General features: G+C 37.1%; 1 protein-coding gene across 1 annotated transcript in view; it reads right to left on the bottom strand.

The window, feature by feature from the left end:
• LOC131029662 (receptor homology region, transmembrane domain- and RING domain-containing protein 2) overlaps positions 1 to 20,440 on the bottom strand; it is a 72,572-nt gene extending 52,132 nt beyond the window's left edge. The window contains exons 1-2 of the mRNA XM_057960250.2: positions 20,101 to 20,440; positions 19,706 to 19,885 (exon numbers count right to left, since the gene is read on the bottom strand). Of these exons, the coding sequence (XP_057816233.2) occupies positions 19,706 to 19,850 (145 nt within the window). The 5' untranslated portion in view covers positions 19,851 to 19,885; positions 20,101 to 20,440. The remainder of the gene's footprint in view (positions 1 to 19,705; positions 19,886 to 20,100) is intronic.
• Positions 20,441 to 20,806: the final 366 nt, after the last annotated feature.

The following is a 20,806-nucleotide window of genomic DNA, read 5'->3' as shown; positions in this document are numbered from 1 at the left end:
GGTAAAACCCTTATACAAAATGATTTTTGTGGAAAAAATCATGCAAAACCCACAATAGTTTTCATTTTTTTTAAGGGACAATTTATAAAACCATCCTAGAATTTTTGAAGGACAAAATTATCAAAACCCAAATATAATTTTTAAGGACAAAATTATTAAAACCCGAACATAATTTTTAAGGACAAAATTATTAAAACCCAAATAGCAGCACTTCTAAAGATCTCAAAACACATGCAGATGCACTGAAAAACCCTAGACGGGTGTGAGCAAATCTGTGAGCCAAAAACCGTTTGTCATAACCCATGCACAAATCCACGAACAAAACAAAGTCAAGATCACAGACAGAAATATCTTTGACACATGGACTTGAGTCGTAGAAGGGTTGTGCAAAAACGCAAAACCTCGTCGCAAAAAAAAAACCTAGAGACTCAGATAGACGCAACAGCACACGGAAAGCCAGAGAGTTCTGTCACGGAACCAGGGCCATCACGTGAGGACACAAAACGCAAGTCTGAAACAAAAAAAGGTGCTTGAAAGCAGCTTGCATGGATAGAAACCGATGCATGGGTAGAGCAAAAAAAAAGCAAACAACATGCACCCCAACTAGAGAAATCGCGACCCAAACCAACTCGCAAAAAAAATCTTCACCAGAGAAGATATGGTGCCTTACATAGATGTGGGCACAAAGAAATGTGAACGTCAACCACAAAAACCCTCAATTTTGTAGACAAAAACGGTTTTTAAAAAGAACCCACGATTTTTTATTAAAAAATTCACCAAAAAGCAAGAGGCCACAAATTTTAATTTAAAAAATTCGCCAAATTCTGAAAAACCCCATCGACCCGCTCTGATACCATGTTATGGTAAATCGATGTACCAAACAAAGGAGACAAAGGCTCCTCAAATGGATTTACAAAGACAATGTGTCTAAACGAAACAATCGTGAACTGAAGCTAGAATTAGAAACTAACTAAACTAAGATAATCATTAAAGAAACATTACAATATTTAATAAAATTGCTCATCATCACGTGGAGATTGTTTTTGAATCAATTGTTCATAGTTTTTATCAGTACCTTGAGTGCATCTAAGGCATCGCACTTTTTGTCCTTCGCAAAAGCGTTCCAAATCAGGGCCTCTTTTGTCATTGCAAGTGGCTTGATATTTTGGGAGTCTTGTTTTTTTTGGCACAATTTATTTTACCTTGTTTTGGTCGGATCTATGGTGGTTTGGTGCGATTTGCTTTTGCTATAGCAAGTGATTTTTTGCTAGCTCATGGCACATTATATTGGCATCGTGATTGAATTCCTTGCTCCAATTATTGTACGTAGAGGCTCAAATTGGAGGTGTAATCATTTGACTAGCTCTCTACGAAATTGCTTGGTCATTGGATTTGCATTTTGTGATCCATAAATTCATTGACTAGCGTCTTAATTGTGATGAAGGGATCACGCAGAGTTATTTGCCTACATTGAACTCTATTCATAGGTAGTTTTGTGGTTGATGATTTTTGGTGCGCTTGAGCATATAGATAGAATCATTAGCAATTCCATTTTTTTGCAAATCAAATCGGGCTTTCTAATTTGGCATTTTGGAAGTATTGAGGCATATGTTTCTCGTTTGACCGAAGCATCTTCCATATTATTTCATTGACCGACTTCCATATTGTCAGCATTTTTTCTTTAGTACCATTGACTTCTTCATTTGGTCCAAATCCATTTGATTAAGTTGCGACTTCCTACGCATATGGCAGGAGCAAAGGCATCTGTGGATTCTCTGGTTTCTCTTCACCAAGCACTTTTGTATTGCTTATGTGGGCTTCCATTCTTTCGAGCCCTCTAATTGCTGAGTTATATGCATATTTGTTATTTGACTTTGGTTTCTAAAAAGTTTGGAGTGCAATATTTCTTTAACACCTTGGATTAGATTTCAAAAGAGCACGTTTGTGGGCCCATGTACTATTGTTATTGAGGAATCGGGACTTTTTAGACCCACATTGCCCCAACAAAGAGTTTCTATAGGCTTTATAAAGCCTGCTCACTCTACATGCTATCATAAGCACAAGCTTCTAAGTGCGTCAACATGGTATCAGAGAACTCCAACTTGTGACTTGGTCGGTTGGAAATTTGGCTTTGCAGTGTTGAGATTACTTGGTGCGGGAACCCACCAATTCATCACCCTTAGAGGGCCCATTTTTTGTAGAAAAACAAATTTTTGCCTTACAGGCTTTTTTTTTTTATTGTTTTGTGATGGCTTTATCTCTGAGCATTTTTTGAAGAATCATCATAGTCAAAAATGGGGCTTTCTTTCATCCTTCCTTGATTGTTTTGAAGAGGGGGAACTACAATAGATGGAGAAATGACATTATCACCCATCGCTGCTGGCTTCATTTGTTACCACATTTGTATAAATTAGTTCCTCTAGCTAGCACACCTTGTTAGAGATTTGCTTGGAATTGCAAGAAAGATCATGTCCTAAGAGTTATTGGTATGCATGTAGATGATGACATCTTGGAGTCTATTGTTGATTTTACGCGTCCTAATGCTCTTTGGACCTACATTTGGGAGTTATATGGCAATCCTGATACCTAGGCATTACTTGATGATCCTCTTTTAGATTGTAGTGTGCCTCTTGGAGTCTATTGTTAATTTTAAGTGTCCTCATGCTCTTTGGACCTACATTTGGGAGTTATATGGCGATCCTGATACCCAGGCATTCCTTGATGATCCTCTTTCAGATTGTAGTGTGCCTCTTCATCCCTCAAAGATATAACCTATGATTGTAATACTATTATCGAATTTCATACCTTGGCACATTTTGAGACTTCAAATGAGGATTGGGTTGCTTCCGAGATTCCTAATTCTTCATCAAAGGTAGTTGATCTGCCTTCACTTGAGACTTCCATCATTCCTGATCAGCAGGAACATCATTGTCTTTTGAACTTGGCTAAAGGACACATTGCCAGTGCTTCGCTGCACAAGGTATCTATTTGTCTTCCTACTTGGGATTCCCATCTGCCAGACATTGGTTCATTGTTTGTGGAGTCTCACATTTTAGAATTGGAGGACACATTTGAGGGGTTATCTCTCCTCTTTGATGACAATTATTGTATCCTTGTTGTCACATCATCTTTGTCTTTGGATTTTGCTCCATATCAATTTCCACATAGTTCCAATTTGTCACCTTCTTGTTTGTTTGATTGGAGTGCGGCATCATCATCTTTCATGGACATGGAGACATATGAGCAGTTTTCAGAGGCATCATCATCTTTCTTCATGCTTCCATCTTATCCAGCATATCCTAAATGGGAAGCATTCCTACACCTCTACATGGTTTTGTTTCTTCCTAAGGGGAGACAAGTTGTTTGTATGCATCGGATCTTGTTTGTCTTCAACCACTTATCATTCTTCCAAGTGATTATTCATAATGGGGGGGGCTACATAGTCTCTCATTTTCCCTCTTATAGGGGGGAAATCATTTGTATTCTCATGATGAATGTAGTTCTTGGGAGGTATTAGTGTTGAGACCTCCATACATCACTCATCCTATCACTTATGTTTTTTTTGGAGAGGAGTTTTGTCCCATGAGGCTTTCTCCTTTTCTCTATTTGTAAGAATTTAGTTGCATTTGCATTGTACATGGGTACCCAACATGGCCTAGTTGTTGGGACCCATCATCATCATCATTTCATATTGCATTTTTCTCCCTAAGTTGCACTTAAGGGGGGGTGTTGGTGTACGTGCTATGTTGTACACGTTTTCTTAAATTTACTTAGGAATCAACGTTCTTCTACATGCATATGGCTGTATATTAGCCTGAGATACCAAGTTCGTTGCTCTGGGTGCTCGAGCTAGGGCTAGGTCCCTCTGGGTCTGGGTTCGTAGTTCATGCAACCCGAGTGTGTCCCAGAGGTCTCGGGTTCTCTGTAGGTCTGTGTTCGCAAACCCACAGTGAAACCAAGGCCCCTAGGGCGCACCTAGGTGCGAACCCAAGTCACTTAAAAGTGACTTTAAAACAATAAAAACTTCTTTTTTTACTTTGTTAACTAAAAAACCCTAATCCGGCCCCCTTTAATACATTTGAAACCTAAAAAAAATTCATTTGCTCGTCCATTCTCTCATTCTTTCTTTTTTGCATTTTGAAGGGTAGGTAATTATTTTCGAAGGAGATCGTTCGTGTAGTGCTTGACGAAGGAGGAGAGATTGCACAAAGGAGATTCAAGCATCTAAGGTAAGCATTTATCCCTGTTCTTTGATCTTTTAACGAATTTTTTCAAGTTTTTTTTTTTTTTTTTTTTAGAAAAAGATAAACAAGTTCTACTATTTTTTATAATGTTTTTTCATACTTCCATTAGCTTTTACATTGTGTAATCATGCATTTTTAAAAAAAAATTCTAATTAAAAAAAGTTTAATTTCTTATTATAGCATAAAAACAAAATGGCAACAAGTTCAAGTTCAATGGGTGGGGGTTACAAGGCTCAAAACCAAAAATTTAAAGTTGATAAAGTATCTCCTATATGGAATTATACTACAATGCTTCAACAACTTCCAGGAGGTGGGGGATATGAATGGAATTGTAATTTTTGTAAAACCAATTATAGGTGCTTGTATTATTGAGTGAGACGTCACTTTTGTGGCCCTGTTGGGAAAGTGATTAAAATGAGTGTAGGGCTAGATTAGCAAGGGTCGTTTGCAACACAAATAGCAAGATTCATTAGAGAACAAGATGATGTTGATCAAGCTATAGAAAAAGAATAACTAAGAGTTAATCCATCTGCAAGCAAAACACCAATGACTTTACCTAGAGATCATTAACTACCAGAAAAGGCCCTCCATCATCCTTTATTGGAGATACTCGCTATGCAAGATGAAGTTCAAGTAGAAAATCCCTTTCTTTCCCACAAAAGAGGCCCATTGGACAAAGCAATTAAAATGGAAGCAAGAGATATTGCAAAGAAAAAAATTGCATGTTGCCTCTATGCCAAAGGTCTTTCTTTCAACTTAGTAAGATCGCCATATTGGCGGGAGATGGTGATGACAATCAATAATGCACCTTCTCGTTTCACAAGTCCTGGGCATGAAAAGGTGTGCACCACCTTATTGGCAAGAGAAGAATTTTCTAGAGACATCATTTTAACCATTTAGAGATTCTTGGGTTGAATCGGTTGTTTCTATTGTTTCTGATGGATCGATGGATTGCAAAAACCGTCCATTTATAAATGTTAATGTAGTGTCCCCCAAAGGGCCAATGTTTTTTAGGGTAGTTGATTGTGAGGGTCAGCTCAAAGATGCAGAGTTCATTTCCATAATCCTCTTTGATTCCATAGATATGGTGTGACATGAAAATGTTGTCCAAGTCATTATAGACAATGCAAAGGTTTGTAGGGCTGCAGGTGCTTTGGTTGAGCAAAGATATTCACACATTTTTCGGACACCATGCATCGTACACTCCCTCAACTTGGTGATGTAAGCAATTGGCACTCAAATAGAGTGGGTGAAGGATATCTACCAAGAGGGTGAGGAGATCCAACTGTTTGTGACAAACCACCATATGTCACAAGCCATTTTCAAGAGTTTCTTGAGGTTGGAATCGCTGAAGGTAAATTTAATTTTAATTATGCCATGTTTAATTTTATTTTGTATTTTTTTAAATGTGTTATTGACATATTTTTACATGAACCTAGGTTGTTGAGACCCGATTTGCATTACATACAATAGTGATGAGACGACTTTTGAAGGTGAAAGAGGCATTGAGTGCCATGGTTATTAGTAACCAATGGGGTGTTTGGAAGCAATCAAATTTAGTGAGGGCCCAAAAGGTTAGGCCATTGATGTGAGACCTCCCTTGGTGGGATCGTGTGGAATATGCACTGAATTTCACCAAGACTATCATGAGTATGATCAAGTATACTAATACAGATGCAGCATGTTTGGGGGAAGTCTATGATGGCATGGACACCATGATTGAAAAAAACAAAGTCATGATAGCAAAAAAAGAGAATGACCCCGAAGAAGTGATTTTCGAAAGGGTGGAACAAATCATTCTTCATTGGTAGAACAAGATGACCATGCCATTGCACCTTCTTTGTGATGTCCCCAAACAAGACCCCGTCCAATATTGTTAATATTAAGAAAGCTCCTTGTATTATCTTAAAGGATTGTTGGAATTGTTTGTCACTATGGCTTATCACTAATGGTTGGTTAAAGATATGATGATGCAAAGACTAAACCTAAAGAAACATGAAAGCATTATTCAAGACTTGAGCAATAAGAGTCAATATACGATTGAATAAGTTTTAATTAAAGATTTAGAATTATTATTCAATAGGAAAAAGCAAACAAGAGTTGACGAGGAGACATAGCACATCGACTGTGTTAAATAGAAGGCAAAAACGAATATATTAATAAGAGGCTATGATTATAGGAGACAAAGATAGCGATCAATACAAAGAAGGCAGTGGTAAATGAAGAGCAGTGATTTCCATAGCTAGAGAAAGAATCACCAAGATCAACTTTATAATATTAAAATAACAACAATTTGCTTAATTATAATTAAACAAATGGCAATCAGATCTGTGACAAGCGCACTATGATCTGTTAAGAGAAGTCCAAAAAAAATATTAAACCAACCATACATACTACTGGCAGTGATTAGACGCTATTAATCTATATCAATTATGATATGTTATTTGGATTAGTGAATAGCAATGCATATCGATTAGACTAAGGCATACGCAATGAAAGACAATAATGACATTGATTGAAGCACCTTGATAAGTATTGACCAAGTGTGATCAAGAAAGGGAGTGATCAATTTACAAGGGAAATGCTTGGACAGCGATTGCACTTCAAAGCTAGTAATCTAATTTGAGAAGGGATTAGAAGTTATTCTAAAGAGCAACAGTAGCAATGAGATAACTATTGTTGAATCTATCAAATCGATAATAGTCTACATAGGTTATTGGACCAACCTCCCTTCATATTCAAATTGGGTCTCCAATATTCAAACAGATATCAATTAAGGAAACTTGGTTAGCAACTCCGATCAAACAATGATTAATTAATCATTAACAAATAATCATTGATTAGTAACTTGTGGGAACCGTGTGATTAAGCACAAACAATCCATGACTGCAATTAACAAATAATCATGTAGAGATGTGATTCAAGGAAGAGACGTGACTATTCCGAATCAAAAGGACACAACTGATCACTGTTATAAAGTATTTGAGGAACATCAATCATTCAGGAAAAGGGAGAAGAGTTTAGTTATCTGGTTTATATCCTATTCGGATTGTTCAGTCTGAGTGAATTAACCTTGAGTCATTAAACTGGTTGCATATAGAACACATTTCAGATCAGAGAAAGCACCACCATTATTGTACGAATTTCAAGTAAAACTCAGAAACTGCAATCATCTCTCATCACTGTTAGTGATTGAGCATCTTCATTGGCATAGTTACATTATCAAATCAGACACAGCCTTATAGCATTATCACTATAATATAAGAAAGGAGGAGATTCCTAAAAGAAATATCATACCAATCTGAGCAAGTATAAAAAACAGAAATACAATGGAGAACCTTTTAGCAGAGCGGAGATCTCGTAAAATACAGCATTGTACTTTAATAGAAGAAGTTAATATTAATATGAACAACAATTATAACTAAAGGACAGCGATGGAACTATGCTGACTCTTCTAAGGAGTCGCTTCATTTTGAGAAGTCCAATTATGAGGACTCGTGTCTCATCGATTTCCCAAAAGATGCCATCCTTTCGGTTTGAGAGCTATTCATCCTTATGAATATAAATGAAGGAGAAGATTTGTCAATGTAATATAGCTGTTAAATCAGAGAGAATTACCAAGATAAGTTCTACTCTCTAAATTATTCTTAAATTTTAAATTTGACATTATAATGAAATATATTCAGTTCGGATAAAGTTATGTTTATTAATATATTACAGTTCTCATTTCAATTTAAAATTGATGTCCCAAGGCTAAATTATGGTAAATCCTGAATGGGGACATTACATCCTTGCACATGCTTTATTTCCCATGTACTATAGCAATCAAGTACTTTCTTTGCCAGGGAGAAATAAACCATATAGAGATTCTGAAGTTGGTACTACGTACAAGCGGGCATTTGCTAGACTCTTCACAAATCCTGAAGTGGTGGAAAGTGTTAGGAAAGAGTTTGGTTTGTTTATCTCAGGAAGAAATCATAGTCCTTAAGCCATTAATGACCAATCCAAAATGGATGGTACTACATGGTGGTACCTCCATGGTCAAGATTATATGTTCCTCCAACCTCCTGCAATCAAGATAGATCACAAGTAACTTTTTTTACTTTTAAATTTTAACATTTGTATTGTAAACTTTAGCATTTAACATTCATGAATTTATTTTTTATTTTTTTTATTTTAAGTTTTGTTGGTTTTCTCTCCAATTTCAATAGGTTGCAAGTTCTTCCGCTACTGAATGGAATTGGAGTACATACTCCTTTATCCACTCAAAGAAGCATAACCGATTGGATTCAAAAAGAGCAGAAGACTTGGTTTATATTCATTCCAATTTGCGTGATCTAACACAAGTAACAAAAATACAAGGGTCAATGAAGCATTGGGATGTAACCCCTAAGTGTACCAACTTGGATGGAACTATTAATGATCTGGCTAGAGTAACTATGGATGATGATGATGAGATGCCTATAGCTGATGCACATGGTGGGAGTGGGAGTGACACTGGTTTGGGTTCAAATGATTTTGAATTTGAACTTGGAGCAAATGATGATGATCTTGATCTAGATCCTTTTGATGATTGATGAAGATAGAAGACAGTTATTATTTTTGATTGCCAATTTTGTAATTGTAATGATTTTCATTTGACATATATATATACATGTACGGACAAACCCGACCCACAAACCCAAAAGGCTTTTTTGCCCAAACCCACGAACCGGGTTCGCGTTTCCAAACCCAAGCCGGCAACTTAGATATTAGCTAATCAGGTTAGGTATATCATTTTTTGTGCCTAAGTGGTTATACCTACTCTTCTTCCTAATTGGGGCATTTGTCCTCGTCACTTGTATTCTTTCCTCCCGCTTTCTGTTTTATAAGCACCAGGGTTGCACAATGTAAGATATCTCATACACATCAATGCATTTGGTCATTGTCTAGTGAAATAGCTTCCTATAATTGCTTCTCATTGTTTGGTGAAAGTTTGGTTTTGGGTCGCTTTAATATCTTAAATACGCATAGCTAAAAGATATCAATCTCAAGGTTATCTAATCTATGTCACAGATCCAATATAGGTGCCATGACACTTATATCACTCAACATCTATCAAGTAAATGTATTTGAGATAAATATGCTAGTAATATTAAATATAAATATATCTATTATATATTAACTATATTAAATTAAATATATAATATCCCATTTATGGGACTAACAAAGTTCAATCTAAAGCTCTCTAGAAGGAAAAAAGCTAAAGTAATGATGACTCCTTTTGGCTCTTTCAAGCTAAATTTTGATGGTGCTTTGTGAGGTAATCATGGGGCATTAGGAGCTGGTTGTGTGATCAAAGATTCCTATGGCTCTCTTATGATCTTATCTAGGTTTACTTCCAAGAAACTAAAAGATGGAATGAACAATGAAGCAAATGCTCAAGCTTTGGTTTTGGGTCTTCTTTTTGTTGCTCAATGTGACAACTCCTCTTGACATATTGAAGGGAATTCAATGGTTATTTATGATGCTATTCGTAATCATGGCTTAATGAATTGGATATTAATAAATGTTCTTCATGATGCATGGCCCTTTCTAGATTCTGGAATTTTTTTCTTTGAGTCATTATTTTCAAGAGGCAAATGGGGTGGTAGATTTATTGGCCAGTTTTGACATAAAACCTAAGAAAGATTTCACTATCAATAATACCATGATTAGATTGGAGGGCTTAGTTGATAGATGGAATGATATTTCCCTTAATGTCAAAACTGATTTTTTTCATTTGATTTATCCACACACATGATTTAGAGTACTTAAAAGAGATGCCTCCAAACTTAATGAGTGTCATTGTCACACTCAGTGCATGCTAAAGTATGTTGGAGACAGCAAAGTCGGAGTGTCATCTCCCTTTTAAAAGGGAGTTGCTTGTAGAAAAAGGCATTTTTTGTTGTTTCAACATTTTTTAGTACCTTCACCAATGGAACTGAAAGTTCACCTCTTTGCTAAGAAGCACAAGATGAATTTCAAGAGTCTTGTCTCGAACAAAACATTGGGTATCATCTTCATGGTGTAGACAGGATAAACTAAGAGTGCAATGAAGGAGGTAATTAGTTCCGAATTCATTGAACTTAATATCTGCAACAAGATAAATTCAAATAATACCTCTGTTTTTGTTTCAAATCTTTTGGATTTTGTTAAAGATAAGGGAATATGTGAGTGAAGAGTTTAGAGGCAGCCTTGAGTAAGTGTTAGAGGTGTCTAAAGATTTTCCTACTAAGCTGCTGGCAATAGGGTGTGTTGAGTTCCCTGGGCTGGTGTCAATGGCTTCTTTCAAAAATTAGAAGCCTGTTTTCAGGATTTGGTGAGGGTAGTCAAAAAGCTGTAATGTCCCTTTTTGGGTTATTCCTGATTTTCGCCCTACAACAATAATTCTTACTTCAAAATGATAATGACTTTATCAAAAATCAGAAATTCAAGATAATAATCAGATCAACAAATCAAAGCACAATCCTCAAAATCAATCAAATTGAGAATTCTTTAGGAATTGACTTGCCTGGAGCATGGAAGGGTCCCCATACCTTCCAACTCCTAGCCCTAGAGCATGAAAGGGTCCCTGTACCTTCCAACTCCTAGCCCTAGAACATGAAAGGATTACGTCCTTCCAAATCCTACCCCCAAAGCACAAAAGGATCGCGTCCTTCTAACTCCTACAAGACACTTCCTCCAATTCAAACTGATGGTTTGATAAATTTGCTTGATTAATGCTGATTGATATTTCTTGATGGGTTGACAAGTTAATGTTTGAATGAAGTTCAATACTTTATACTTGAATAGTTGATGTAGATTGAGCATCCACTATCAATGTACCATTGGTTTCCTTCATTTTGAGCATGAAAAGTTGTTTGCACAACCATACATTTCTCCTTCTGTTTTTCGTGTTCCTACTTCTTCCAAACTTTTGTAGGTTCTTCCTTTTGTTTGGTAAGAGCACCCACATTCTTGCTCTATCTCAAAGGTTCCATAGAACCACTTCTACAAAAACATGTTTTATGATCATGGTTGTTGCACTTATAGAACATAATACTGTAATCCAATAAGGGAGTAAATGAATTGTAGTTTCTATTTAGGAACCGAAAAGAACTTTAGTTTGTGTTCCATACAAAATTATTTCTTGCATGAGCCCTACAATCCATTGCTTTATAAACCAAAATGATTACAAAAAAAGCAATAACCAAAGAAAGAATTTTGGAACATGGCCATGTGAGGCTATCTTGGACGAAACGTTCTTTTGAAACCCTTGCTGTCTTTTTGAGGACCATCAACTTCTTCCTTCCTGCTGCTTTCATTCTAGACAGTCCCCTTGAGTGCATCTGTATAGCTTTTAGGCTTTTTTGCATTTGTCTTCTTTGGTGGGTTCAATAGCCTTTGGATTTCGATTAGTCTTCTTCTGATTTTCTTCATAGCCAAAACTAGTCTTAATGAATGGTGACCTTTGGCAATTGATAATGTCTTCAAGCTTTTGTATAGTTGAGTAATTGTTTTCTTCCTTTGCCTTCAGCTGAGTTCTCACCACCTCTTCTATCCTCTTTGCCTCTTCTAGTTGAGTCTTCAGGTTGATGATCTCTTTTGATTCCTCAAAGCTTTATGACATTTTTGCTTTTGAATCACAGCCTTCTTCATATTTCTGCAGCTACAATTTTTGTTTCAAATTCGTTTTCTTAAGTTTCTTGATCTCACTTAGGGCACAAATGAGTTCCTCTTCAAGATCCACTTCTTCAATTTCAGCTTCTTCCTCTTTTGAATCCATCTTTTCTTTCACAGTTGTCTTCACTTTCCATGACATTAACCCTTGTTTCTACTGCTACAAACAGAGTTTATTTTCTGTAATTGTCTAAGACACTTTCATCACTCTCTTTAGATGAGATAATGTCACTTTAGGAGTATTGGCTTTTCTTGTGTTTTATGGAAGTTCTTTTTGTATTAATGATGTCTACTCCCTTTCTTCTTGTTATGATCTCCTTCATCATTAGTATCATCCTTTTCTGCCTATGGACACTTAGCAGAAAAATGTCATATTTTTCCATACTTAAAAGTTAAAACATTTAGCTTACCTTTGTATTTGCCAAATCCTTTCTTCAGCTTTCTCACAAAATAAATTTTCCTCTACATCTGACTCATTGCTTGATTTAGGCTCACCATTCTTCACCTTCTTTGAAGTTCTGAAGGCTACTTCTCTCTTTGATGGCTTCTCATTTTTAGTCCTCATTTCATACACAGTCAGGATTCCATGCAATTCATCCATTGTTAATGAATTCAAAACCTTCATTTCTTCAATGGCAGAATCTTTGGCATCAAATCTTAAGGGGAGAGACCTTAGCACCTTTTGCACAATCACAGGCTCTTCAATCTTTTCGCCAAGTCCTCTAATGGTGTTGACAACTTCATCCACACAAAGGAGGTAGGCTGCAACATTTTCTTTGTCTTTCATTTTCAGGTTCTCAAATTGTCTTCTATGAGTTTGGAGCTTAGTCTTCTTGACTTTGTCATCGCCTACATAGATGTGGTGAAGTTTGTCCCAAATCTCTTTTTCTGATCTACAATGCATCACTTTGACAAATTCCGATTTTGCTAGACCACACAAAATAGCATTCATGGCTTTTTCATTGTTTTCACTAGCCTCCTTTCTAGCCTAATCTGTTGGTGGGGATGTTGGAGCTTGATAACCATTCATAAAAAATTGTCAAATATCAAACCCTAGAGCCATCAAATAAGTTTGCATCCTTATACTCCAAAATGCATAGTTTGATCCATCAAACAATGGAGCTCTATTTGAGGAGAGAGCTTCTTAACTAGCCATAAGTGCTACCAAGATCTACCTTCTAGCAGTTAGACTATTTCTGAAGGAACCCTCTTTAATACCAATTGATGACCACAAACTTGTACCACGAGCAGGGGGTGTGAATCAGTATAAGACAAACTTATACTAATTTAAAATTTAACAACCACAATAATAGAAAACACACAAGATCTACACAATTAAGCACACAAGATTTACATGAAAACCCTCTCAGGGAAAAACGACCGACAAGGACTGGTTGGATGTATTGTCTGAATCCAGCCACAACAAAAAAAAAATGATCTTACAATATTTGCAGGCACCAACCCACTAGAGACACCAATCCCCACTTACAAAATTTGCACGTACCAACCTACTGGAGACACCAATCCCCTCAATTGAGCACCAACTCAGCAAGAGACACCAATCTCTTCTTTTAGGAGGCACCAACCTCTTCTACAAAATTTCACATTCTAGATGTTGCTTCTTCAATGGATGATGAACATATTTTTTTGCACCTTCACACTTCACAAAATCTACGCTACTTTGTATTCAAATGATAAAAAATTTCTCACACACCATACTTACAAACATGCTTCACCTTTTTATACCACTTTGGGTGCCAAAATTAAGTTACATAATACACATAGGCCAGCCCTATAAAATCAAATCATAACAATAAAATTCCATGAGTCGGCCTCCAATTACACCTCTTTTAAAATAATAAAATTCCATAAGTCGGTCTCCAATTAAAGCCAATATAATAAACAATCTCACAAACTTTGACATCAACAACCTTTGTCATCAATGACAATATTTCCAAAAATCTCACTCTAACATCAATGACCATATTTCCAGCAATCTCCTTGCTTGAACAAAACACACTTTGACATCAATAACAACATTTCCAACAAAGGTATTTAGGTGTTTCATTAGGAAATAAGCATAACTCATCCTCAATGATATAATTTATTCCAAAGTAGATGTTTGTTGACAAGGGACATTTTCTGATACAAGTTCCCTAGGGTTCTTGGTGGTGGCAAACCAAACTCCTAGCCTTTCTATCTACAACTACCCAATCTTCGATACTTGTGCCAACTGGTTACTAACCACATCCTCCATCTTAAGTTTCCAAAGCTTAAAGTCAATGCCATTGAACTTTTCAACCTCCATTTTGGATGTATTTGTCAATCTATGTACTTGAAAAACAAGATCACCTACAGAGAGATCCCATTTACACAATGATTAATAACAAGCCCTTTTCTCTCATAGATCTAACAAGTTTCTCTAGCTCAAATACCAAATGAAAAGAACCTAGACTAGATTCATAAAAACCTATAAGAGAAGCTATGCCAATTGAAACAAATCTAAATAAATTTCAGGAAACTAACAAGTGACATAAAATATACACTAGGGAACCCTCAAATTGGAAAATCTCAACACCAAAAGAGCATACTAAATTTATTAATCTTCAACAAGATGATTACAAAACATTCTCAAAGTCTTAATGCTTTAGTGGAGACCATTATTAGAAGTCAATTTGGTAGCATAACCCTAAAATAAAATTCATACACAATTTTCACCACAAACCCTCAATTTATAGGCCAAAGAGAACCTAGAAACCACAAATTCTTTCCCAAAGACATGGACTCAAAACTATGAGCCAAGTCTTGGTTCAACTACTTCACATTGCACCCATGCACCTTCCAAAAAAATGTAACTCCTAATAAGGATCTTTAACCCCTATGACCAAGGAGTCCAATTTAGCTCCCAGGCACTCCATTTACAAGCACTAATTACATTTGCATACCTATTGTATGACTATTTTTAGTTATTCAAAGATGTCCTTCTTAGTTCACTATGTGACATTTTGTCTATGCACTCTTAAAACCATCATAATATAACTTAAAAGGGGCATGGTGTGTCATCCAAAGAATCACATAAATTCCTCCAAGAATGGCACTCATTCTATGAGGTCCAAACTATTATGACAAAAAAAAATTGATAGGTAATGTGAGGGTTAAGGGCCCTCTCCCTTTTATTGAAAGATAAAGACTTTACAATAGATTCAAGCCCTAAAGGGGCAAGTTACAAACTTCAAACATGACTCTCTCTAAGATACTAACAAAAAAACTAAGCAATTAATACAAATGAAATTTTGACAAGAGATGTCAACAAACTATATCAAGCCTAATTCATCACCCCATGTTGACATGAGAAAAGAGGAGCATTTGATGTGGATCGAAATTAACTAGAGCTCTCTTTTTCTTTTGCAAAAGTGTCCAAATATCATTTTAATTTCCATTATCTAGTTAATGGTTGAGGAGCATCCGAGAACTCATATGCCAATCTTTCATGACCCTTGTTCTACTTGGGAGATTTGAGAGAAGAATCAATGACATAAAGTGTCAATCTTTCATGATCCTCATTCTACTTGGAAAAGCCAATTGGATGATGAGACACTCCTAGTAACATGATGATTCAACTTTCAAATCCTTCAATGTATTTGATGAAGGGCTTGGGGCAACTTTGGGAACATTGATAGAAAAGTGGCAGGTCTAAACATCCTTCCACCATGAGCCTTGACCAACTAATTTAGATTTGCTGCATAGAGTAATCTGCAAAAATATGAGCTAAGTTGAAGCATCTACAAAAGAGGAAGGGCAACCCTTCATAAATTAATAGTTCTGGTAGGGCGGGGTGGGGGCAGGTTGCTGCCTCTGGGAGAGAGGATAGGGAAACCTAACCCAACTATAGTTGTGGAGATAGAGTGGATAGAGAAGGAGGAGGTATGTTACAAATCAAATCTGGCGTACCGGGGCTAAACCTTCCTTTCTTTATTGATTGATTGGCAAGCCCCACTTATTACTCAGTACCTTACTATTCTATGGATAAACCCCCATAGAATTGTAGGGTGGCCTTTAGAATAGTAGGGGGCTAGAATAAGCTAGAGTAACATTTAGGTGGCCCAACCCGCCCCCCTACTATTTTAAGGGATTAGCCTACTAGAGTAAGCACTCAATTCTATACGTAACATGCCCCTACTATCAGCGGTTGGTCTTTCTCTTAATGGTTAAGGGTCATCAGCTGCGGGTGGTGCTTCTACTAATAGATAACCCGTTTATTCAACAAGTGCTTCAACAGGCCTATTATTCCTTTACTCGGGGCTTGGAAATCAATCTCGAGTTGAGCCTAGCCCCTACTATCTATTGGCTGCTGCTACATAATCAACTGCCCGTTGATAGTAGGGGGGACCCGAGCCTATATTTGGGAACCCGGGGCCCTATAGTTCCCTCACACCCGATGCTAGGTGGAGTGCTTTCATTCTCGCTTCTCTTGCCACTCTACCCGTTGCTTTGCACTATTTGTCCCACTGCCCCACCCTATTCTATCATGTCGATGGTAACATATCGTTTGCGACCATCAGTAGCGTACAAAAGTGTGTTGGGCCCAGTAAACCCCAAGGTGGGCTCCGATGTGCAGTGATCAGGGTGTGGGGCAGTGCCTGGGCTATATGGTGGGTACTATTGAGCCATGTTTCATCATTTTTGTTACTTCCTTGAGTTCATCCGTGTCTTACCTCGACTTGTATCTGCTCTGACCGATCGATGCCCAGAACCCCCTCTCTAATATAGTTGCATATGGGTGGGTAGGGAATTCTAGTTCCAGGTGGGTGGAAAGTAAAGAGTCCCATGATGTTGGCGTGATTCAATTTTGGCAACAGATCTTGACGTAATACATTTTCGTGATGAAAATGGAGTCCATTAGGTGTGATAAACATGAGCTTGCTTCCATATCTATGATATAATGAATGAGCATTGTTATCTGTTTTGTCGTGCAACCTAACTAAACGACTCATGACCAACTTGCCCCCTGGTTTTTACTATTAGTGGAGAGTTAGTTCGTTCGCCCGAAAGGGGCTCACTACATGCAATCACCGAAAGGGATCGAGCCCTCTTTTGCAAAGCACCCCATAGTTTGGATAGGTCATTTATAGGTCGAGCAACTATGGTTTAGGGGCATGACAAGAAAATTTCCCAAGTTATTGCCAAGTTTTTCCCTAAGTTTTTACCAAGTCATGAATGTAAATTTTTGGGTAAGCTGAGTTATTGCCAAGTCCAATTTTTCAACTATGGTCCTAACAATAATCACATAGGAAATGCACACTTGTTGAATTTCTCTGACTGTTTTGTAATTGTAAATTCCAGGGTCATGTTAAAGTGAGTACTGATAGACCCGTTCATGGGTTTCCTAGGGTTCATCCTTTGTGCAAGAGCCACTAACAAAAGGAGGAAGTTTGGTCAAAGCCAAGTAGGGTTGGGTTAAGATTAACTTTGATGGGGCCTCTAGGGGCAATCTGGATATTTCTGGGGTGGGGTGTGTGGCTCGCGATGAAGGAGGGAAGATTGATGCAAAGAGGCTGCAAGATGGAACTAATAACGATGCAGAGGTGCAAGCTGCTCTTTTAGCAACCGAATTGGCAGCCAATATGAAAGTTTTGAAAGTTCATTTGGAAGGGGATTCTCAAGTTGTGGTAAACGCAATCATAAAAGGAGAAACTCCGTGCTGGAAATTAAATAAGTATATCAGTTTAATCTGCTCAAAATTAAACACCTTTCAGGATTTTTGCATATCCCATGCAAGGAGAAGTGGGAATGCCATTGCTGACAGGTTATCAAATGTGGCATGTGACCTGGCTAAGGGAGAAGTGAGGTGGTGGGATGGTAACGATGTCACCATTCAATGGAGCAATTAAGATGGCCTGCAAGTGCAGAACCGATGTTAGGGGTAAATAACTTATGTTAGTAAGAATAATAATTATAATTGTGTTTATGTTGTGTTGCGTCGTCGAGAGGTTCCCGTTGGGTAGTTGGGAGTTGGTGACGGTTGGCAACTTGGCCAACCATCGGGTCTATATATTGTTTGGATGGAACCTCAGCAAGGGAGATTATGTATGGATATATCCTGGATCAATCAATAAAGATATAACTCTTCTAGTCTAGTTGTTTATCATTATTACTTATGTTGTGACATACGAATGTACTGGTACATGAATAATTGGTACGTGTGGAGAACACTGTGTTATCTGTGAGTTTTACCAACCTTACATTAAGGACTAAACAACCGAGTTTAATTTAGAAATGTGTGAAATGCCTTATTCTCAAACCGTGTGCCTAGGCTGGCTCGATTAACATTGGCAATTGATGTCGATTTCTTATGCAACGGCGGCGGGAGTTGGGAGAGTTGTTTTAATTGAAAGAATGAGAATGTACGCTCATTCATTGCATTTGATGAGGGATTTTTGGTGCTGGAGAAAGCGGTTTCTTAACAGAGACAGACGGTTTTGTGGTGGTAGTTCGAAATGGAAGCCAATTTCACACTCAAAACTACAAAACTTATGCCTGACTTCTGGGGTCCAGTTCTAAGAAAACGGCTGCTAAATATGTTTTTGGCGAAGGACCCTCTTTTCCTGAAGGTTGTTCAACTGGTTTTAGGTGAGGAGGTGGCGGTTATTGGCCACAGATACAGAACAAGGGTAGATATCTACTCTTTAATCATGGTGTGGGGGCTTGAGTTTGGTTATTCCTGCGCAGAGATTAGACGAGTGATGAGGGCAATAGTGCCGAAAGAGTACCTGATCAACATGGAGTCTCTGTTAGAGTGGGCAGTCCCGGGATGGGGCTTTAATGCAGAACTAAGAGGCAAACATATGCGGATTCCCTTTTTGAGACGCCAAGAGGAAGTGAAAGCCAGATTTTGGGAGGATGCAAGGAGGGGGTGAGAAGGTCTAAAAATGTATGTACAAATCATGGAATTGGAGGAGACCATCAGACAAGTGCGTGCGGAAGCAAGGGAGATGGAGGCAGGACGAGGGAGGAGGCCGATAACTAGACTTATCTGCAATATTGGCCAAGCAGAATTTATCGCTGGCAATTAGACCAAATGAAGGTGGAGATAGGGCTGATGGTGAAACGAGTGCCGCAGGTGCAGGAGCTTCAAAGGAAGGATGAAGAAGTTGAAACAGCGGGCCAGGGTACTGTTAGGTGCCCATTTTTCTGTTTAGTTAAATTTATTTTTGAAAAACTTAATCTTTCTGTTTTCGTTAGAACTGTTTGAACAGTTTTTGCCAAAATTTTGAATGGCAAGGTGTAATATGTGAATTTCTGTACTTGTGGTACTGGGGTGTGGGTTTAGTGGTTGAGCAGGCTACTGTTTCTAATATTTCTGGTTTTTAAGGGGTGGTTTGGAAGAACTTGGTGGGTGGTTTTGGGGAAGTGGTTTTAGTATCCTGTTTGAAGATGTACTGTTTTAAGTTTTAATTAATACAATTACACTATTACCGATCAAAAAAAAATTTAGTACTGATACATTTCAGTCGGTTTCAGTATACTTTCCAGGCAATAGATTATGTACAAATTTTCTGTTACATCATTCAATCAACCACCATAGTTAGATCTCTGAACGTGGATAAGCTCGTTTTCTTCTAACATTATTCATTCAATGAATAAAATATAAAAACCATAAATTGAGAGATAAAAAGAGCATTCTGCATTCCCCAGATATGCAACAAAACCTTAAAAATCAAGGGTAACATACAAAACTAAAAATTATTTCCGAAAAAAAAAACAAGACTGAAATTGCTTACCAAAGCTTGCTTCAACGTCACGAAAAGGAATGGACTCATTTGAAGGAGTGACGAGAACAATTGTGGAATGCGCCCTTCCCAAAATGGCGATGAGAAACACCACAGCAAGGCCAGCTGAGACAATCATAATTCCTTTCTGAATCATTATTCACAGTTTGAAGCTATTCCCAATTCCTCACTCTGTGCATAGAGATCCAATTCCTCAGAATTTTTGGCATGTCATGAAAAATAAAATTAGAAAGTATCAACAGAAACTATTAGTTTGCGTTAGGAGGCTTAAATTGAATTTCTTCTGTTGACTTCTAGGGTTCGCAGATGCCCGAAAACCCCTAAGCACTAACATAGATAAATTCAATTTGAAACAAACGTTTCTAATTGCTCAAAATGATACTTACCAGTATTACGATTTAGAATGCCTGTAGGATTATCACAATGACCAAATACCTCAGACTCCATAATCAAAAGACCACTTTTTAACTAAGTTTGGAATGTTTTTCTCTGCTGCCACTGACTATTTTTTCCTTTTACTTTAATTTCTGGGCGAATTTCTTTCTTCCGAACTCCTGCGGTGCCGCTCTACGAAGGAGAATCTGACTAGCTTATGCCTCCGTTTGGTCCAGGAAGATGCCAGAGATGCCGTCGTTTATGAAGAAATTAAATGAAATATTCACTTGCGCGGAAAGTTCGTGACATCCTATCTTAGTTTTATATCTTCTATTCTTGATAGGTAATTGTCTATGGATCCTTTTTCTTCTTCTTTTTCAAATTTTGTGGTCCGAGAGGCTTTTAAAAGTCAAACCAAAACCAGTAAATTTTATAGTATTTTTTATTTTGTTTTTAGTAGTAAGATTTAAAAATTAATTGTGAAAAAAAATTTATTAGTTTCTGTCAAGTAAGATATTATTGTATTTATTTAATTCAATTTTTTAATTCATTTAATTAATTAATGTTAAAAGTATAATTTTTATTTTAAATAAAAAAAATTCTTATTGATTACATAAAAAATATTTTTTATAAAAATAAATATATCAAATTTCTTCTTTATTATTAATTATTTGAACATAAACACATAAAAGTACAATCATAATTAACCCTAATATA

The sequence above is a fragment of the Cryptomeria japonica genome, chromosome 7, assembly GCF_030272615.1.
Source record: "Cryptomeria japonica chromosome 7, Sugi_1.0, whole genome shotgun sequence".
Taxonomy (NCBI): Eukaryota; Viridiplantae; Streptophyta; class Pinopsida; order Cupressales; family Cupressaceae; genus Cryptomeria; species Cryptomeria japonica.
Note: the sequence above shows the minus strand (reverse complement) of the source record. Positions and strands in the feature narration are given on the sequence as shown.